Consider the following 20,092-nt stretch of genomic DNA (forward strand, 5'->3'; position numbering starts at 1 on the left):
CATACTAAAACACAGGAGGAGGTGTGTGCGGGCTTTCCCCCCGAGGTCATCTTATTGGCAGAGACCAACACATGGCCTGTCGCACCCAATCAGTGCGACACAGCAGCTTGTAGCCAGCACACACACATCCCGTTTATGGCCCTTTGTCCCTGTGTCCATCTTCCCGCCTCCTGACTGCCACACACAAGTTAAAAGTATGTTTTAAGATATAGTTGTTATAGTTGGCTAAATATACGTAATACATGTTAATTACTTTCATATCAATAACAACGAGGAACACATTACCTATGCTCTTAAGCAGTATTAGAGATGCTTTTCAAATAGTCAAACTTCACACAGGCCTAATACAGAGAACACCCTCATTAGTCCTATAGCCCTTCCATTTGTTTGAGCTATTGTTCACATCTTTACTTCAAATAAAAGGTTTCACATTGTATATTTCCAGCTTCCTTTACACATACTGTTATTATTAATACAAAGTAACCAACCACACATATCTATTGAAAACAAGTCGATTCCCCTGATAATTGACCTGCTGAACCTCTTCGGAATGTGTCCCTCCCCCAACTCTCTCGTCCCTGTCATAAAAAACTGCTTCCATTTCATATAGAGTAATGAAAGATGTTTAAGCTAATTTCTCCACAATGTTTGTAGCCATTTAGTACCCACACATGAAAGAATAAGAACAGAGGTATAGTTGACCAGTAATCATGTAGCACTTATATTTACTTCAATGAAAACACACACACATCTGCTCCAAGCATGTGTAATCGCACACCCTTCTTTTACGAGGGAAACATTCCAGAGTCTTGGCCCTATTCCCAAATAAGGGTGTCCCATGCTCCCATCTCTTCTCTAAGCACAAGGACTTCACCTCAATATATTGGGGGAGGGAAAAGATACTTTGTCCCTTCAAATTTAACACACATGAATATATATAAGGTGTCATTAAAATGAATATACCAGATTTAACTTTCCTGCCATAACACGTTACTTTAATCCTTCAAATAATTCAAATAATCCTTCACATTTGAAGCACAGAATGTAGAAGAGCATTCCTACTGTCTGAGAGGGATAATTGATGGAATGGAGGAAGAAGCTGCGTGTCTAATGACTGAGGAGGAAGCAGGTCCATCAACACAGGCGGCTGCTAATGAAGATCCTCAACCACTATCTGAGAATGCCGAGGAGCAAGCAACCACGGTAGAACAAAAACTTGAATCTCAGCAAAGACACATAATGCAGCTAGAGATCCAGCTAGAGGAGTCCAAGGCAAGGCAGAGTTACTGCCGTGACAAGTATTCTGCCTCTCAGCTGAGTGAAAAGGTTCTTCGGATGGAGACAGGATTTCCAGATAGAGACACATTCAGTGCTGTGTGTGAGTATGTTGCTCGTTTTGAGGGTTCCATTACATACCCAGAAGGTTGGTTCCCCAAAGCACTGAGTCTTGAAGACCAAGTTTTCATGACCCTCATGAAACTGCGTCATAATTACACACACCTTCATCTGGCTGCACTCTTTCACTGTGGTGAAAGCACTGTCAGAAATGTGATTGTAACATTTATAGAGGTTCTCCACAAATTACTTTTTAAGGACATAATGAGTACTGTTCCCAGCCGGGAGAAAAATAAAACCAGCTTGCCTTCTTCATTTCGGCACATCCAAAACTGCAGAATGATAGTGGATTGTACGGACATCAAAATTGCTATCCCCAAGCAAATGGATATCCAGAAAGAGACCTACTCTGCTTACCGTGGCATGCATTCCTTCAAACTACTGCTCGGGGTAGCACCAAATGCTGTGATCACATACTGCAGCAAACTATACCCAGGATCAACAAGTGACAAAGAGATAGTACGGGATTCTGGTGTTCTTCAGCATTTCAAACCTGGAGATCTGATATTGGCTGACAAGGGATTCTTAATCCAGAACATTCTTCCTGAAGGAGTCACTGTCAACATTCCCCCATTCCTCTGTCATGGCTAACTGACACACAGCGAAGCACAGGCTACAAAGCTTATCGCACAAAATAGGATACACGTCGAGAGAGCAAATGCTCGTTTGAAAGAATTTAGGATCCTAAAGTTCATTCCATCTCACCTGAGGCCCTTCGCAGATAAACTGGTGCAGGTATGTTGCGCACTAGTGAACTTCCAACGTCCTCTCATAAAAGAGGTGGGAAAAAAATAGTGTCTTTTCACATGTAAACACATATGTTTCATACACATCTTTTCAAATCTGTAAGCTCCCCTCCCCCCCTCTCAATCAACTTCCTCTTGACTGACTTTTCTGTTTATTTTATTTTACTATATTTATTTGTTTGCCTGTCCTTGTTTGCCTGCCCTCCCTCATACTGTAAAGCGTCTTTGAGTTGTAGAAAAGCGCTATATAAATAAAATGTATTATTATTATACTTTGTTTTACATTTTGAGTTCATCATTACACTCAAACTGTCTTTTCATTGGGTGCATTTTATTTCTTTTATTTAGATTCTGCTTTTTAATCAATCCAGAAACATGTTTCATACTTTGTTTTACATTTTGAGTTCATCATTAAACTCAAACAATGTCTTTAAACTGGGTGCATTGTATTTCTTTTATTTAGGTTCTGTTTAATACACATATTAATTTGACTCAGATGTGCTGATAATATCTGCAAATATAAATCTTTAAACTGTCTTTTTACCTTGAAAAGTTTGGCCTCTCGGGGTAGGCTCATGTTTGTTTTTCTGTCTTTCTCTATCAAAAACGTTACTCCAAAGAATGGTTTGTGATTTGGGATTCAGAGGCAGGCTTGAATCAAGAAACCACAATAGTTTTCTGCATGGACTGCCTTTTTTTATTAAGAAATATTATTTTGTAAATATGTTATTCTCTGTAGTCAGAAACCTAACACTCTAACAACCACAACATTGCAAAGGTGAGTCAATTACATTTAAAAACTATTCACAATTTCTTAAAATTACTATATTTGAAAATGATAGATTTATGATCTTTTTCATCGAACATATGAACGACTCAAACAAGGATCGCAGCAGCTACAAGAAAGATCTTCAAAGGGGAACCATAACATCCTGAAGCTGAGTTTTCTCTAAAAGATTTTTTTTAATTTTAACAGCAGTGCTCTCTGAACTCAGAACAAGTAAATTAATATGCCTTTTTGTTTTTCTGTCTTTTTCAGAAAATAACCACAACAGTGACAAAGGTGATTATTCCGGCAGTGCCAGCTTTGGAAGCATGTGGGCCTTGAAAAAGTCCTCAAGAGCCAACAGGTTAGGCTGCCAATTGTCATCTCGGGCTATCGGAATGATGACACTGTCTTTCGTAGTCCAGACCACAAAGTAGCAAGTCTCTCTTGCAGTGAGGTGAAGCTGACCTTGCACTTGGTGCCAGTAAGGATGTTCCTCACGCAGGCTGAATGTTTCTCCTTCCTTACTAACACAGAAGCCCTTGATTTGCAATGCTTCACTAATTGTCATTTCCCTGGCTCCGTAGGGACACTTTACCTCCAGCACAGCGGAAGACCCTACCAGACCATCTGGAGATGCCCCCAACAATCCTGACTCATGGACCTGCATCTGGGTTGCAGTGATGAATGCCCTGACGCCCTCACATTCATTCATAGTCCCCCACTGTACAGACAAAACACCATCAAGGGCCTGTTGTTGCCCTAGCACCCTGGCAATAAGGGAAGCAGTCACACGCTTTGACCTCAGGACAGCTCCAAAGTTGCTGGCAGTCAACCTTCCTTTCCTGAACAAATGCCAGTTTGGGTTGGTTTGCTGACCAGTGGTAGCCACCTGAATTGCCCTCTGTTGCTCTTCAGACAATGCCATGCTTGCCACAATTGCCTCAGGTCCTTGATGCCCAACAGATTTGAGAATTTCAGGAACAGTAAGTGTTTCCAAGCTGTAGTGTTCCTCTTCTGGCTCGGGGGAGAGAAGCCAAGAAATTCCTGAGAACCTGCCCCCGAGTCTGTCCCTCAGCCAGTCACGATCTTCGGAGGTGGGCTCTCTTGTCAGCGGGTTGAAGGAGTTATTGTTTGGAGGAAATAGCTCCTCCACTGAATGTGTACGTTTAGCTGCCTTTGGTTTCTTCCACTGACAGGGGGTGTCAGTGCAGCTGAAATTGTGGATGGCAAAGATGGATAATGCAGCCGCATGACTGCATTTCCATTCTCCACGTGGGCATTCACATTTTGTGGAGAGAATTCCCTCTTCTCCTGTAGATACCTGTGGTGGTGGGATTGTTTTATTATTTAAAATATATTTACATTTGTAATGCCTTCCCAATTATCCCTTTAATTGTTTATAGCCTACTGTATGTTTATTTCATGGATATTTCTGCGTTTTCTGGTGTGTAATATTTGTAATAAAGATTTCATGTGACACATAAAATGGATTTGTTGATGGGAATTAATGTGAATAAATTAACTCTAGCTTAATGGTACTCTCGCTATCACTACTCACCGACACTCTATAAACCTTGTCCCTCATGCTAGCTCTGACAACACCGGTAAGCACACCTTCATCTAGGCTGCACTGTTGTACGTGTCCTGACTTGTAGTGGTTCTCTCCTCTATCTACACTCTTCTTGTCATCTTTGTAAAATGATATCAGACTGGTAATTGACACAGCCATGACTTCTAGTGAAATTCAGTGTGGCTCAAATGAAAAGCTTTGTTAAAATATGCAAGTGCGCGAAAGTCAGTTGAAACGATCTTAAGTTGGCGTGACGTTGAAGTCGTGCGACCCTGCTGCTGTACTGGCTTGTAGTTCGTTTATAGCATAACGTTAGCATTTTGCTTCTGCCGACTAGATTTATTATTCAAAAATTATAAAAGTAGGGTTGACATGTGGATATTATCCGGCTGAACAAAACGTGATCCATCTCTTAAATATGTGTCAATCACAGATCTTATTTCGAGCTATTTTCCAAAATCCTATGGAGAAATTGCATTGCGTTTTAGACGAAGGAACCGGAAGGAGTTTACTTCCGGGTTTAAGGACGCGTCACTGCGGCTCTCTATGGACCTGTCAGCTCCGGACTGCGCAAAATGCGTACATGATGTGCGTGAACACAAGAAATCTACCCTCGTGGGACGCACTTATGTGATTGGCTTAGAATTGAGGAGACATCTGATTGGCTATAGATAGAAAAAATTACAAGTAAGAATCGGCTGACCGTCAGGGGAGTCTAAAAAAAAACACGCACGAATGCACAGCGATCCATGCACAGAAAGCGGTTTGTGTTTGCAGGTTCAGAGGTTTTAAACGGAAAACAAATATGTGTGGATCAAAAATACATATGTAAAACTTTGATCTGTATTTGGATTTTATTTACATGTATATGAAACGGAACACATTTGTGTGTGCATTGAAAAACACAAGTGTGGATCCTTTTGCGAATCATGAAATACAAGTGTGAATCCTTCTGTGTGCATGTGTGTATTATGAGACTGTTCTGAGCCCATAGCGGTAAGCAGGATAGAATTACGTCTAAACTGATGCCGTTTTGCATTTCTATAGGTTGTAGATACGAGATTGGTTTTATATACTATCACGTTTAATCGTGTTTTATGCCGTTTGCCAAGACTTGATAAGTCGCTCGTAAAACACAGGAGGTATGGAAACTAAGAACACCATATGTGGTAAATTGTACAGCTAATATAACACAACACATTAGTTGTATTTACTTTAACTGGTGGATTATGGATATATACAGTGGGGCAAAAAAGTATTTAGTATTTAGTTCTCCCACTTAAAAAGATGAGAGAGGCCTGTAATTTTCATCCTAGGTATACCTCAACTATGAGAGACAAAATGAGAAAAAAGAAAATCCAGAAAATCACATTGTCTGATTTTTAAAGAATTTATTTGCAAATTATGGTGGAAAATAAGTATTTGGTCAATAACAAACGTTCATCTCAATACTATGTTATATACCCTTTGCTGGCAATGACAGAGCTCAAACGTTTTCTGTAAGTCTTCACAAGGTTTTCACACACTGTTGCTGGTATTTTAGCCCATTCCTCCATGCAGATCTCCTCTAGAGCAGTGATGTTTTGGGGCTGTCGCTGGGCAACACGGACTTTCAACTCCCTCCAAAGATTTTCTATGGGGTTGAGATCTGGAGACTGGCTAGGCCACTCCAGGACCTTGAAATGCTTCTTACAAAGCCACTCCTTCGTTGCCCGGGCGGTGTGTTTGGGATCATTGTCATGCTGAAAGACCCAGCCACGTTTCATTTTCAATGCCCTTGCTGATGGAAGGAGGTTGTCACTCAAAATCTCACGATACATGGCCCCATTCATTCTTTCCTTTACACGGATCAGTCGTCCTGGTCTCTTTGCAGAAAAACAGCCCCAAAGCATGATGTTTCCACCCCCATGTTTCACAGTAGGTATGGTGTTCTTTGGATGCAACTCAGCATTCTTTCTCCTCCAAACACGTCTAGTTGAGTTTTTACCAAAAAGTTCTATTTTGGTTTCATCTGACCATATGACATTCTCCCAATCCTCTTCTGGATCATCTAAATCAGGGGTGGGGAACCTTTTCCCTCTCAAGGGCCATTTCAATTTTTTCAACATCCTCCGAGGGCCATACAAATTATTGACCTCTGCTTAAAAAAACTAAAATCACAGCACATTCATTTGGCCTTTCTTTCATGCTGTGCAAAGAAAAAGCAACCTCTTAATCCAGATATCTTACCATGACTCGTGCATTCATACACATGCACGGTTGTGACATGACCACCAAAACAGAAAGATATGGACACAAGATGTGAGCAAATGTATTTAGTTTCCTATCCATGTGGACATGATTTAAGTGGGGGAGGACCTAACCTCCTCTACGGGGGTCTGGGGGGCATGCTCCCCCGGGAAGATTTTTTTTTAAATGTTGAAGTTAAAAGCATCAATCTGGTGCACTTTGAGAGCAACATTAGGAGATCTATGGATACATTTCTCAACACCCATATGAAACAGAACTGTAAGCAGATTTATTTTTCTTTATGAATATTTTACAAATCACTCCCCTTTCAAACTGTATTCTTGTTTATTAATAACAACTTTATTTTACTGTCATATAGTATTTTATACCAGTTTACTTTACTATCTTTTTTTTTTATAATAACTATAATGATCATATAAAGGTGTGCCTTTACCTCAGTGGTTGTAGAAAAAGCTTCTTATATTCGTTAGCATAGTTAGCTAACCAGATGCTAATAACAACTAAGTTATTGACTGTATGATCAGTATGACAGATGAACAGATGGCCACTGGGCTTTCAACTAAAGACACAGCCACGCAACAACTGCGGCATGTGTACGGCTCCTTATGGGTAGGCTACTGCCATTTTTGGAAGTGCCGGAGCGGTGTTCTGGTGCTCTCCGTCAGCACTACACCTCTGTCAGACGAGACATAATTACCACGTGATGACACGTTAGGCCCGTGTTGTGTTCAAGGACGCTGACCTTGGCCAGGAAAAACAGGCACTCGCTTGTTTCATTTTTTTGCGGTCTAGATTTCTGTCATTTTTTTCTTTTTTGCGTGTGTTTATAAATCACCTCGAGGGCCGTGCCAAATGGTCTATACGGCCCGGGGGCCGGAGGTTCCCCACCCCTGATCTAAATGCTCTCTAGCAAACTTCAGACGGGCCTGGACATGTACTGGCTTAAGCAGGGGGACACGTCTGGCACTGCAGGATTTGAGTCCCTGGCGGCGTAGTGTGTTACTGATGGTAGCCTTTGTTACTTTGGTCCCGGCTCTCTGCAGGTCATTGACTAGATCCCCCCCGTGTGGTTCTGGGATTTTTTTCTTGTGATCATTTTGACCCCACGGGGTGAGATCGTGCGTGGAGCCCCAGATCGAGGGAGATTATCAGTGGTCTTGTATGTCTTCCATTTTCTAATAATTGCTCCCACAGTTGATTTCTTCACACCAAGCTGCTTACCTACTGCAGATTCAGTATTCCCAGCCTGGTGCAGGTCTACCATTTTGTTTCTGGTGTCCTTTGACAGCTCTTTGGTCTTGGCCATAGTGGAGTTTGGAGTGTGACTGTTTGAGGTTGTGGACAGGTGTCTTTTATACTGATAACGAGTTCAAACAAGTGCCATTAATACAGTTAACGAGTGGAGGACAGAGGAGGCTCTTAAAGAAGAAGTTACAGGTCTGTGAGAGCAAGAAATCTTGTTTGTTTGTAGGTGACCAAATACTTATTTTACAAAGGAATTTACCAATTAATTCATTAAAAATCCTACAATGTGATTTCCTGGATTTCCTGCATTCTGTCTCTCATAGTTGAAGTGTACCTAGGATGAAAATTACAGGCCCCTCTCATCTTTTTAAGTGGGAGAATTTGCACAATTGGTGGCTGACTAAATACTTTTTTGCCCCACTGTAGTTGCTGATCAACAGCTGGAACACTAACCACCGAATACAAACAAATAATTCAGATCCAGTCGTCATGACTCCACTCCGGAGGGATTCCCCGATCATTTCTTAGAGTTTCTCATCAAGGGGGTGTCTCCTATCCCCGGTACAAACACACTGCCTGAGGAAGGCTATGTGTATTTATTTTGTCATTAGACTTTTTCGGACCACTTATTTATTTATTTTGATGACGATCCGACCTCCATGCTGCTACTCTGTTACAACTGCATCCACCAAACAATATGATTTATCTCGACCTCCCCAAAATAACCAAAATCTGACACGGTGTGAGATGGGAAAAATCTGCACAATGACTACTTTTGGTACTTTAAGTATATTTTGATGGTAATGCTGTTGTACTTATACTTGAGTAACATTTTGAATGCAGGTCTTTTACTTTAACAGTATTTTAGGTTTTATAACAAACATTACTTCCTAGTGAGTAGAAGTATTTCCGACATGTGTTGATTATTATGATAATTTGTGAATCCACTGTCCTCACCTACTTGAAAAACATCAGATACGTTATGTACTGTAATCTCAGTGATTAATTTGGTGATACTTATGTAAAGAAATAAACTCCAATTCAAGTCCAGTGCCATTTGTTTATTAATTTCCCTCCATTTTCATCTATCAGATGAAAGAATACTAAGATGACAATACAGTGAGTTATTGAACAGATCGTCCCACAGCCAGCAGACACTCGCTGACCTTTTTATTTACATAGGAGCAGACAGATCTCGTATTTGTATTGGGGGGACAATCATTCAAAGAGTCAAAGAAGCAGATATCTGGAGCCAGGACAAATCCAGCGTCAGGGTATGGATGGTGGGACAGGAAGGGGACATGTAAGACGGAGGGGGTCCGGATAGCAAAAGCATGACTCGGGCTGATGGAGGTGAGGAGAGGGGGGGCCATTAGGGGTTGGCAAGTTCATCTGATGTCACAGAGGAAGGCAGGCTGTCCAAGGCTCCCATCTCTGCAACACACACCAACACAAGTACATTACTACAGACATAAGAGGGTCAGTCAATCACAATGCTCATCATGTAGGCCTACTCACAAACCAGCCATAGCACCAAATATATATCTGACCATGGTGCAGTCACTTAAACACTTTAGTGTCCTTTTGACAGTCAGTGTTACTGCTCTGATTTTTAAATGACTATCTCGTTTGCACTTGTACACAACATTTCCACGATGTAATGCAGAGAGATGACAAACTCTTACAGTAAATGGGTTCTTGCTGTGTTTATGGTTAATTTTAGTATTATTTTTTGTCTCATACTCCGTAGACTTGGCTTAGCGGTGGTGACATGAAGTTATGTGACGTTTGTAGTTTGTTCATAGCCTAAGGTTAGCCATTTACCTTTACAAAATCTTAAAAATTATGTTAATATGTGCATAATATCCTATTGATCAAAACGTTTAAGTATCATAAATGTTTGTTTGATACAAAGATTATATTCTGCAGTATTCCAAAATCCAATGGAAAGGTCCCATTGCCTTTTTGTCAAGGTAAATGGTAGTGGAGGAAGTCCGTGTGGTAAAGTTAATAATGAAGAAATGTTCCATTCCACATTCTGTAGCATAACCCTCACTTTGAGGAATATTGAAACAGAAAGCATGAGCATACCTTTAAGTTTAAGGTACGACAGGATGTCGATGACAGTGTGGATGATGTCTCCATCTGCTATTCTCTGGGCACCTGTGGAGGCAGAGCAACAAAGGGCAGTTTGACAGGAGCTGTGCTTACAATAACATGGGAAATAAATATCTTTAGACACCAAGATATCTGCATCAAAGAAGAAGCTTTTATTATCCAACATGGCAGAGAGTCACAGAGAAACCTGAACCAAAAAACGATATAAAGTAAATCAGCGCACCTAAGGTTTAAAACACAAATTGAGTTTGTCTTTACACAAAGAGAGGAAGGTTTCTGTTTCACAGGGCACACACACATATCTACAGACCAACACAGATAGAAACACAGAAACAGAAACACACACACCTGTTCTGTAGTCCTCCTCCATGTCCCTCTTCCCAGCGAGCCCCGCCTTGTCTACGAGCGTCCTGTGTCCATCGATCCCATCTAGACAGGGAGGATCACAGTCAGCACCACATGTCAGAGGTGTGTACTGCAGTTCAACTTGATTAAAGTATTACAGCTACTTGGATACATTTCCTAAATATCCCACAGTTTTAGAAAGAATCACACATTAGAGACAAATACATACAGAGTACACACATGACACCACTCTGCCTAGATTTCATAAGAAGATATAAAGGAAATTGTTGTACACTTGGTTATTTCAGCATGGTATTTGGTTTGTATTTGTTTGGTTACATTTCCAAACTTGTACGGACCACCTGCAGGGCTTGGCTCATGGAATTGCAGTAAAACAGAAAAGTACAAAACATAGAATGGACTACAGTTTTAACACACAAGGAAACGCATTTGGATAATAAAACATAAAAAATATATATATATTGGACAAGCAAAGACATGGTACAGGACGGACTCTCACCACTTTAGTATACAGCACTAGAAGGTCTCATAGAGAAGCTATATGCCTAACCAGACGTTCATTTTCCAAAGCAACCACTCACCCTTTAAGTCTGTTCTATCTTAACACTGATTACCACACATTTTACTTGGCTATGTTTAGCCTACCTTAGCGCTAGCCTTGCCCTGTGAAAAAGAAAACATGTGCTACTAAGAAATTACCATTACCACGATGTTTCACCTCAGATAGCACGACAATAATAGAGTGGTGCAGATATGAGTCATAAAACTGAGGATTGAGTTAGCATTTAATCACTTTCGGTTCCCTCGTTTCAAAATTCAATGGTTTTCGTTATAAGCCTGGAATAAGGTCTGTGAGTAATACAAGCTGTGCTTGTTCAATGGCAAAATAAATATGTCAGAAAATACCCCACGGATGAATGTCTGAAGCTATATGAGTCATAAAAACAGCGGTTGCTAACAAGTAACTCAATTAAACAACTAAATGTAGCAGCCGTTAGCTTAGCGGTGTTCAGAATCCAATAGTTTTACTTCTGCCGATTGCATTTAATCTTCAAAAACCATAAAAGTGTTGTTAATATGTGGAGATTAATCAGCTGAATGAAAAGTGCAAGTGTCATAAACATGTGTTTGCCACATATATAATTATAATCAAAGCAAACAGCTTTTACTAGCCCAAGTTTGTGCCTCTCAGCATATTATAGTTATCTATGGGCTTAACACCCAATTTTGTATGAAAAATATGAGGCTGCAACTTGGACTGCACAAGTTGCAGCAAAAATGCTCCTGTTAATATATTAAAAGTAAAACCAATGTTACATTTCTTTTTTTTGATTTTTCAGAAAAATAGATGCTTAACTCTGAGACCTATTTTCAAAACGTAGCCGAGGTTCAAGCTTGGGCTCACACAGTGTTTGCTGATGATGAATTCATTCACTGAACTGCAGAACCTTATCTGAGTTCTTACACTGCAGCATTACTCACCAGTCATTTCAAGTATGTGTATTTATCACATTTTACTTGATGTTCAAGTGGTCATGATGTGTGTTTGAAGAGAGCCATTAGGTGGCTTCCTCATTAGGTAAAGTAGTGCTTGAGCTGCTCCTCCTGTACTGTCTGCGTTTGTTGAACTTTAAGTCCAATTAACATACATGACATTGAAGTGATCACAAGGGGAAAGTTATTAAAACAATTTTTAATGGTTTTGTGTTTCCAGTATAAACCACTTTTCTCCCGCTTTTCAGGAACCTCCTGTTTTGGTTTTTACTTTTACACAGACTCCTGCTTCAGGAAGGGTGGGGACGAGTTTTCGAGGAGCTGTCTTTTCAGAAGAAATGGCACTTGAATTATACTGCAGAGCCTTTTGAGACCTGACAACAGTTTGATGGAAACATGAGGACATGATTGAGGAAATCTGAATCCTCACATTTCTAACATTGAAGTGCATTAATACTATATATCTTGCACATGATGTTAAACGCAGTGTAGTCCCACCTAACGCCTTAGCTAACATTCACTCTAAAGACATCAACATGGATGTGTTTGCTTACAGAGCGGAGATAAATGCAATGTTTGGATGCATAAGCACAAAAAGCAGTGGGATGAAAGGCGCCCCCCCCCCCCCCCCCCGCCTCCCAGACGTGGGACAGAAGCAGCTAAGAGATGCGGGATGTTTGCACAGAGCAATTCGTAGCCTGACACCAAGGCCCTGCAGCGGCTGTACGTTTCTATCTTACATTGAGCGACCAGCTCCTCTCTGCCTCTGGCACTGGGAGAATCCTTTATCTGAATTAGGTGATCAATACGACCTGAAACACAGGATGAGGCACGAGCAACCTTTACCTGGGCTTCACACACACAAACACACACACACACACACACACACACACACACACACACACACACACACACACACACACACACACACACACACACACACACACACACACACACACACACACACACACACACACACACACACTCATCTGGATACGCAGTGTAGACGGTAATGAGGCTGTCTTTAAATGATACGTAATGAGCTGACAGTGGAGACAGTGGACAAAGAAACAGAACAGTAGCTATTCACACAGGATGAGCTTGACTTTTCTTGTTGTTACAAAAGCAATTTTTTTTTAACAAAACAGGTGAGCTCAGGGGTTAGGAGAAAAACACAGAAATCATTTTAAAGTGATTAGATTATTATTATTATGTTCTCCGTTTACTTAACACCGTTATATAAAGAAACGTTTTACTCAGGCTTTGAATCAAAACGTTAGTCCGTACCAACATTTGGTTAAATATCAACTAGTTAGTTAGCTAATGTTCGGGGAGCAGGGCCACGCCTCAACAACACCTCTGATTACCTGCTAACACATCCTGCCTCTGTGGTCTCTAAATCCACGACCCACCCCCCTTTCCTTTCCATTCATCCACTCCACTTCCTATCTTATTTTAAACCACATTAGTAAACCACATCTCTCATCCCTTTGACCACGTGTCCTTCCCTAACCCAATTATCCCTTCCTCCATTCATGTGTCCGTTCCCATTCATCCCTCCCTCCCTACATCGCTTTGACCATTCATCCCTTCTTCCCAACAACTCTTTGACATTTTATGCCTCCTTCACTTCATCCATCTTTCCTTACAACCCTTCACCCCTCCCTTCCCATATTACTTACACCCACATCTTGCCCCTTCTACATACCTTTGACCTTTCACCCCTCCCTCCTTACATCCGTTTATCAATGAATCCCTCTCATCATTCATCGGATTTTCCCTACATCCTTTTCATCCATTCATCCCTCCTTCCCTACATTCCTTCATCCTCTCATCCTGTCTCCCCTAATCTATTCTTCTTTCATCTGGTGCATACTTGTTGTCCCATTATAGTTACTGTCTGGGATCTGGTATTCAGATCTGGCAGAAACACGCCTGAGACTGAGCCCCCACCCTGAGTCTCTCTGTTGGACTTCAGTCTGTCCTCCAGACCAGCGTGACAGACAGCATCCCTCATCCTCCTTCTTCAACCCTTACATTCAATATCTCCTTAAATTACATCTGTAACCGACACAGTGTTGAGGCGCAGTCCTTGCTCTTGAAATGTAGCTTTAAACTAATGTCGTGTCATTAAATCCACCTGTGCTTTCCTGCTTGCTTTGATCGTAACTCTGCTAAAGGCAATATTGCCAAATAAAAATGTAAATATTGCCAATGCATTTCTTTTATAATGCTGTGTTTTTCAGCTGGCTTACAGCTCCTAAAGCCTAATACATTTTTTTTTTTAAAAGAGAGCCTTGCTTCTGGCTGTTATTTTCTCTCACTTCTCATTTGTGGTATGTGCTATCATTCAACCCCTGTGCATGACTTTGTTAAATTCTAGCTTTGAGACCTGAAATATAAATAATACTTGGTCATATATTTTGGAACTTATTTATCATACATTGTGTCGTTGTTATCTGAGGTCTTTGACCAATACCGATGTACTTGTACTTGGGCTGTTTTTTAATAAGCTATTATTTTTGCCCTCCTGCTTCAAGTAACTTGGTTTTCTTGTGTGTATAATAAGGATTGTATTTTAATTAATGTGATCCTTTGTTTTTGAATAAATGTAAAAGACTCAACAAGACAAACCAGATGCTGTGTGAGCGCAGAGGCAGAATGATGCACAGATAGAAGGAGCATGGAGTAAGAGATGGGGGGGTGACAACATTTGAAATGTTCACAGATAATTTAGTACTAAGCCAGGACAGCAGCATTAATCTTAATGTATGGATGATGTATTGAGGTCCAGGTGTTTTGCTTGTATAGCAAATGACACCTTGTCAATGATTAAGTTGTGCGGCACAAACTAAATGGATAGAAAATATATTAGAATTCAAAGGAAATGTAAACATAATTGGACCTAATATGAACTATTACTAAAATGTGATAATAATTTAGCAAAGAAGGTAGCATATTGTTAATTGGCAAAATGTGCAATAGGTTTTCAAAGTTCATGGCAGAGAAATTATTTGGACATGTTGGAGGCTCAACGGATTGCTGTGTGTGTGTGTGTGTGTGTGTGTGTGTGTGTGTGTGTGTGTGTGTGTGTGTGTGTGTGTGTGTGTGTGTGTGTGTGTGTGTGTGTGTGTGTGTGTGTGTGTGTGTGTGTGTGTGTGTGTGTGTGTGTGTGTGTGTGTGTGTGTGTGTGTGTGTGTGTGTGTGTGTGTGCAGTTGGTACTTACGGGGACCTAACAGGTAGCCAGCACTGTTCAGAGTCCAGCCACGCTTCTCCTTCGCCTGCAGGGTCCACAGACATGATCAGAGTCATCAAAATATCAAAAATGTTCACAAGTAACAAAAAGTATTATGATTAAAAAACTCCTCTTCTACCTCTTTCTTTGTAGCCTGCCAATGACCAGTAATAATAATAATAATAATCCTTATATTTATTATAGCGCTTTATCATTTACTCTCAAAGCACTTCACAAATACACATTACACATACAGATCATACATGTAATGGTCATCTACTGTGGACAATACCCACAGGAGCAAGTTCAGGGGCCTCATTTATAAAAGGATATTCGCTCAAAAAATGGCGTACGGCAGTTTCTACGCAATGTTTGCGATTTATAAAATACTAATTTGACGGGAAAACGTGCGGTCCTCCACGCAAACTCTAACCCATGCGGACGCACTAAGCACAAAAACGGGGGGGGGGGGGGTTGAGATGCACAGGCTGCAGTGCGCTGCGCACAGCTGATCGATAGCTGGGACACAAACCACCAAATACAAAAACATAATTCAGATCCAGTCGTCATGAATCCACTCCGGAGGGATTCCCCGATCATTTCTTACAGTTTCTCATCAAGGGGGGGGGGGGGGGGGGGGGGGGGTCTCCTGTCCCCAGTACAAACACACTGCCTGAGGAAGGCTATGTGTATTTATTTTGTCATTAACCTTTTTCGGACCACTTCTTTATTTATTTTGGTGACGATTCAATCTCCATGCTGCTACTCTGGTTCAAACTGCATCCACCAAACAATATGATTTATCTCGACCTCCCCAAAATAAACAAAATCTGACACGGTGTGAGATGTTTTTTTTAGCTGTTCTGTCGTCATTTCCTGCGATCTTCTCCATGCAGTCAGTCAAAATGAATGAATGAAAGGGCGTTTCTTTGACTATTTATAGGCAAATATGGGCGTTACATGAAGTCCGCAAAAGCTGCACCGCATTTCGAGTCGGTTGTGATTTATAAAGGGAAACCGGCGTAGGAAGTGTAATACGCACTTTCCTCGCCGGTATGCAATGTTTGGTGAATCGGAAAGTGGCGGAAAATGTATGGACCTATTTTTCGGATTTCTACCACGTAAGCAACCTTCCCACGTCAATCCTACGCACGGCGTTATACATGAGGACCCAGGTGTGTAACTGTCTCTCTCTTTGTCCTTAGTGATCTACACATCTACCTACTGAAGTAACCCCTACCAAACATATATTTAAATGATACTGGTATTAGTATTAAAGAGGATATGTACCAAAAGATGATTTTCTATTAAGTCTGTAAAAGATGGTTAGTCTGCTGGGACTTCTCTGAAGCACAAGAATAGGCCTACAGATATTTTCACATAGTTTGCATTATTATTGCTCTTAATGAAATGTGGATATTGCACTAGTCCATAATGCGACTTTGATACAAATACTTGTGCAACCCTAATTATTATATCAATTCACCTCTCATAGGCTGACATAGACATTGATATTACATTTTAACGTCTGGATATGGATATCAAGCATATTTCACTTCTGTGGACAACAGTCCCACATCTACCAGCACACACAGTTAATGTATACATGAGCTAATGTTTTTTTAAACAAAGATCTTAAAACTATTGACATAAATACATAAAGCAGTGCAGCTCTATAGGAAGAAAATCCAGATTACTAACAGCAGTGTCAGCAGACACATCTGCATATTGTTGTAATAACTCTAAAGCTAACAGTATTTATATGCTATCATTACCTGTTGTCAAATTGGTCATTTAACATTGCAAATGTTATTATTAACATTATACTAATTTATATTCATATTGTATTCTACATTTTAATATGCTTTTTACTTCAACTTCTTTATTTTTATTTTTATTGCATATTCTTACTAAATTCTTACGTTTATATAATTATCTTTATTACATTTTATTTTATATTTTCATTGCACATTTTTACTAAAACTCTTTTTGGTTATACAAACATCTTTATTACATTTTATGTTTTTCATTGATCAATCTCATTCCTATATCTTTTATTAATTATATTTTAATACACATCCTAACTTTAGTTCTTTATATCTTTATTTAATTAAATGTTTTAATTGCATATTCTCACTTTGACGTCTTGTTAATTTTTGTATCCCTTTTTGTCGTAGGCTATTTATTTCCTTCTAAAATGAATCAACTGAGCAAAACTCGGGATAAATCAAGTATTCAGACTCTGAATCATATTATTTAACATGCTAAATATGGGTGTTTGGACATTGTAATTGCATATTTTGATTTGATTATCTCTGAATATTTTGGCACATGCACTAAAATGAAATGTGAACGTCTTACCGCGAGGACCAGCCCGATGGTCTCAGACAGAGCTGCGCAGAAGATGAGCGACACGCAGAAAATCCCAAAGCTTCTCTGCATCTAAAGAGACAAAACAACATCAACAACAACAGAAAAGTATTAGAGAAAGTTTCTACTGAATCTAAACACCATCCGTAAACTTTCTCCATCATTTGGAGGAAAAAAGTCAACTTTCCCGGAGAATAAGAAGAGGAAGCACAGCAGTGACTCACCTTTAAACCGACCTGTGGACTGTGGGCTGCAGCAGGAGAAGTTTAACTCTCAGTGGTTCGGAGGATCTGAGGACTCCCTCCACCTTTTATGTCCTCCACCCCGGACCCCGCCGCTGGGATCTGGCGTCAGCAACCCCCCCCCCCCCCCCCCCCCCCCTCTCGTTCGCAGGATGGCAGGTCACGAGCGCAACGCATAATGACATTCAATAATATCATATAATGCCTACTGCCATCAACACATTTTTCTATGTCGCTCTTGGAGACATGGGATTACATTTAAAAAGGGAAAAAATACGTTTGTCCTAATTTTCTGTCCTTACCTGATGTGTGACTTAAACAAGAAGGCATGTTCTTGTCAGTATCATCTCATATCAAATGGGTTGTCTTTGTTTTTTAATATAAAACATATATTTTACATTTCTTTGTGGCTTGCTTGATGATCTTGTTGACCGTTTTGTAAAGAGGCGAAATTGTAATAAACCAACCCAGTCTAAAAAAAAACGTGAAATAGCTACTTTGGTCGACAGGGCAAAATGTAGTATGTTCACAAATAACCCTCTCAAGACGTGACATGGATACAATATGTTTTCCTATATTCATTTCTAATCACCGGCGGTGACCATGGATCGCAAACTTTCCCAGCGAGAGAAAAAAAAAACATGGCAGACACCCGATTTATTTTTAGTGGAAAATCCTAAATTGTAGGATAGTTATTATAATGCTTTTTGATTACATTTCTAGCGAGAAGTTTACATTTTACTTTTAGAATCTACGTCCAGTGGATGTATAGGATCTATAGTTTGATAGATATTACAAAGATTATTTGAGCTCCATGTGTTTTTTTTTACAAAATATTGTATCCATGTCACGTCTTGAGAGGGTTATTTGTGAATATACATGTTCAAAGGGTTCTTGAACACATTCCTAAAATCAAGTTTGAGGTTTTTTTCTAAAGAAAGAACAAGCACGTATCTGTTCCCCATGTTCAGTGTTTCTGCTTTCAGAATTTGGTCCATGTAGCTAAAGGTTCAGTACCATTGACGCAGCAGAAAGAGCCCGGTTAAAGGTTCAGAAAGTACTGACTGATGGTCCATGCTTCAACACCACGGACAGAGCAAAGCTATTTCCATTAAAAGGCATAAAGCTGCTCCCTACATAACAAACACTTTTGTTCCATAGTTTTTGTCATAAATTAAGATAACAATTAGTTTTGACCTAGACATAAACAGTAAATGATCTGCATGTTGATATACACTGAGTTTATGAGTTCCACCTGGTTAAAGTGCTGCCGTGCTTCCTCCTTCATGAAGGCTCCAATGTTGAGTGTTAGATACTGTAGAGTCATTTGAGAGGCTGCAGTTTATGGTGCTGGTAGATATGATTTTGTTATAGTTAGAGCTGTTTCAGTGTTCACTCTAACAAGGGGGGACCATACTAAGAACATGAATGACTGTGTTTGCAGCACTGCAGCAGGAGCTGTAAAGATGGTTCGGCCTACTGCTCTTGTGGAGACAAAAAAAGCACAGTGAGAAATAAAAAATTCAAAGTTAATACCAAATATGCATATTATTTTTGACCATCCTTTGTAGATTTTATTTTCCAGTGCAGATTTCAGAATATTGCAATAAATAAGATCTGTGGCAAACACATGTTTATGATACTTACTGACATATATTATGTCGGAAAACAAAACATAGAAATCTCGTAAACTTTTATTAATCACAGACTATTGCTATGTCTCCTCTTTAAAGATCATCTTAGTACACCTTCTGCCACTGGTATATGGTAATATAATTATACAGACTAATAGGTTGATAAAGCGTTGTGTGCTGGAGAAGAGTTTTGCAGTTTGTTTCATTTTGCAGTTGGGAAAATGTAGAAATATGATCAGCAATCTACAGGCTGTAACATACATGTGAAGCCATCCATTTGACTGTGATGTTTTAAAACCTCCCAATTCCAAATACTTGTGCATGGGTACACAGCCCCTGTAACTGCTGTCCAACAGATTGTCCTCTGATTTGGTATGATTTGATGCACCCTTCATATTTGCAGTGTTAGTGAATCCTGCAACAGCTTTCTCGTTCTATACCAGGACTGAAAATCATCATCCTGATAACATTGTGGCAGACGAAAATGAAACAATGTGTCATGAAACTTTAGAATTCCCTGGACACCACGCTGGGAGCCAGTCTGGCCGTGATACTTAAAATCCTGTTATTTGGCTCCTCTGGCACATCTCTGCAAATCAAACACATTAAACATCTTAACACGCAATTAAAAGCTCTTGAGATGAGGCAAATCACAAG

At 40.1% G+C, this 20,092-nt stretch overlaps 1 protein-coding gene across 3 annotated transcripts; it reads right to left on the reverse strand.

The window, feature by feature from the left end:
• Window positions 1-9,051: 9,051 nt before the first annotated feature.
• On the reverse strand, window positions 9,052-17,878 carry gal (galanin/GMAP prepropeptide). 3 transcript variants are annotated; one of them, XM_079685808.1, is made up of 7 exons: window positions 17,784-17,878; window positions 17,551-17,631; window positions 15,181-15,235; window positions 12,694-12,765; window positions 10,442-10,522; window positions 10,067-10,138; window positions 9,191-9,409 (listed from the first exon to the last, which is right to left on the reverse strand). In XM_079685808.1, exons 2-7 carry the CDS (start codon window positions 17,629-17,631, stop codon window positions 9,348-9,350), a joined length of 423 nt encoding a protein of 140 aa, XP_079541934.1. In that variant the 5' UTR covers window positions 17,784-17,878; the 3' UTR covers window positions 9,191-9,347. The 3 variants fall into 3 exon arrangements, with proteins under 3 accessions (XP_079541933.1, XP_079541934.1, XP_079541935.1); XM_079685807.1 differs by lacking the exon at window positions 12,694-12,765 and having other exon boundaries at window positions 9,052-9,319; XM_079685809.1 differs by lacking the exon at window positions 12,694-12,765.
• Between the last annotated feature and the right edge of the window lie 2,214 nt (window positions 17,879-20,092).

The sequence above is a fragment of the Notothenia rossii genome, assembly GCF_949606895.1.
Source record: "Notothenia rossii genome assembly, chromosome: 5".
Taxonomy (NCBI): Eukaryota; Metazoa; Chordata; class Actinopteri; order Perciformes; family Nototheniidae; genus Notothenia; species Notothenia rossii.

Coding starts and splice junctions, on each gene's coding strand:
- gal (XM_079685808.1), bottom strand. CDS start 17,631: ATGCAGAGAAGCTTTGGGATTTTCTGCGTGTCGCTCATCTTCTGCGCA. Junction 10,139..10,441: donor GGAGGAGGACTACAGAACAG/GTGTGTGTGTTT, acceptor CTGCCTCCACAG/GTGCCCAGAGAATAGCAGAT. Junction 9,410..10,066: donor GTCGTACCTTAAACTTAAAG/GTATGCTCATGC, acceptor TGTGTGTTGCAG/AGATGGGAGCCTTGGACAGC.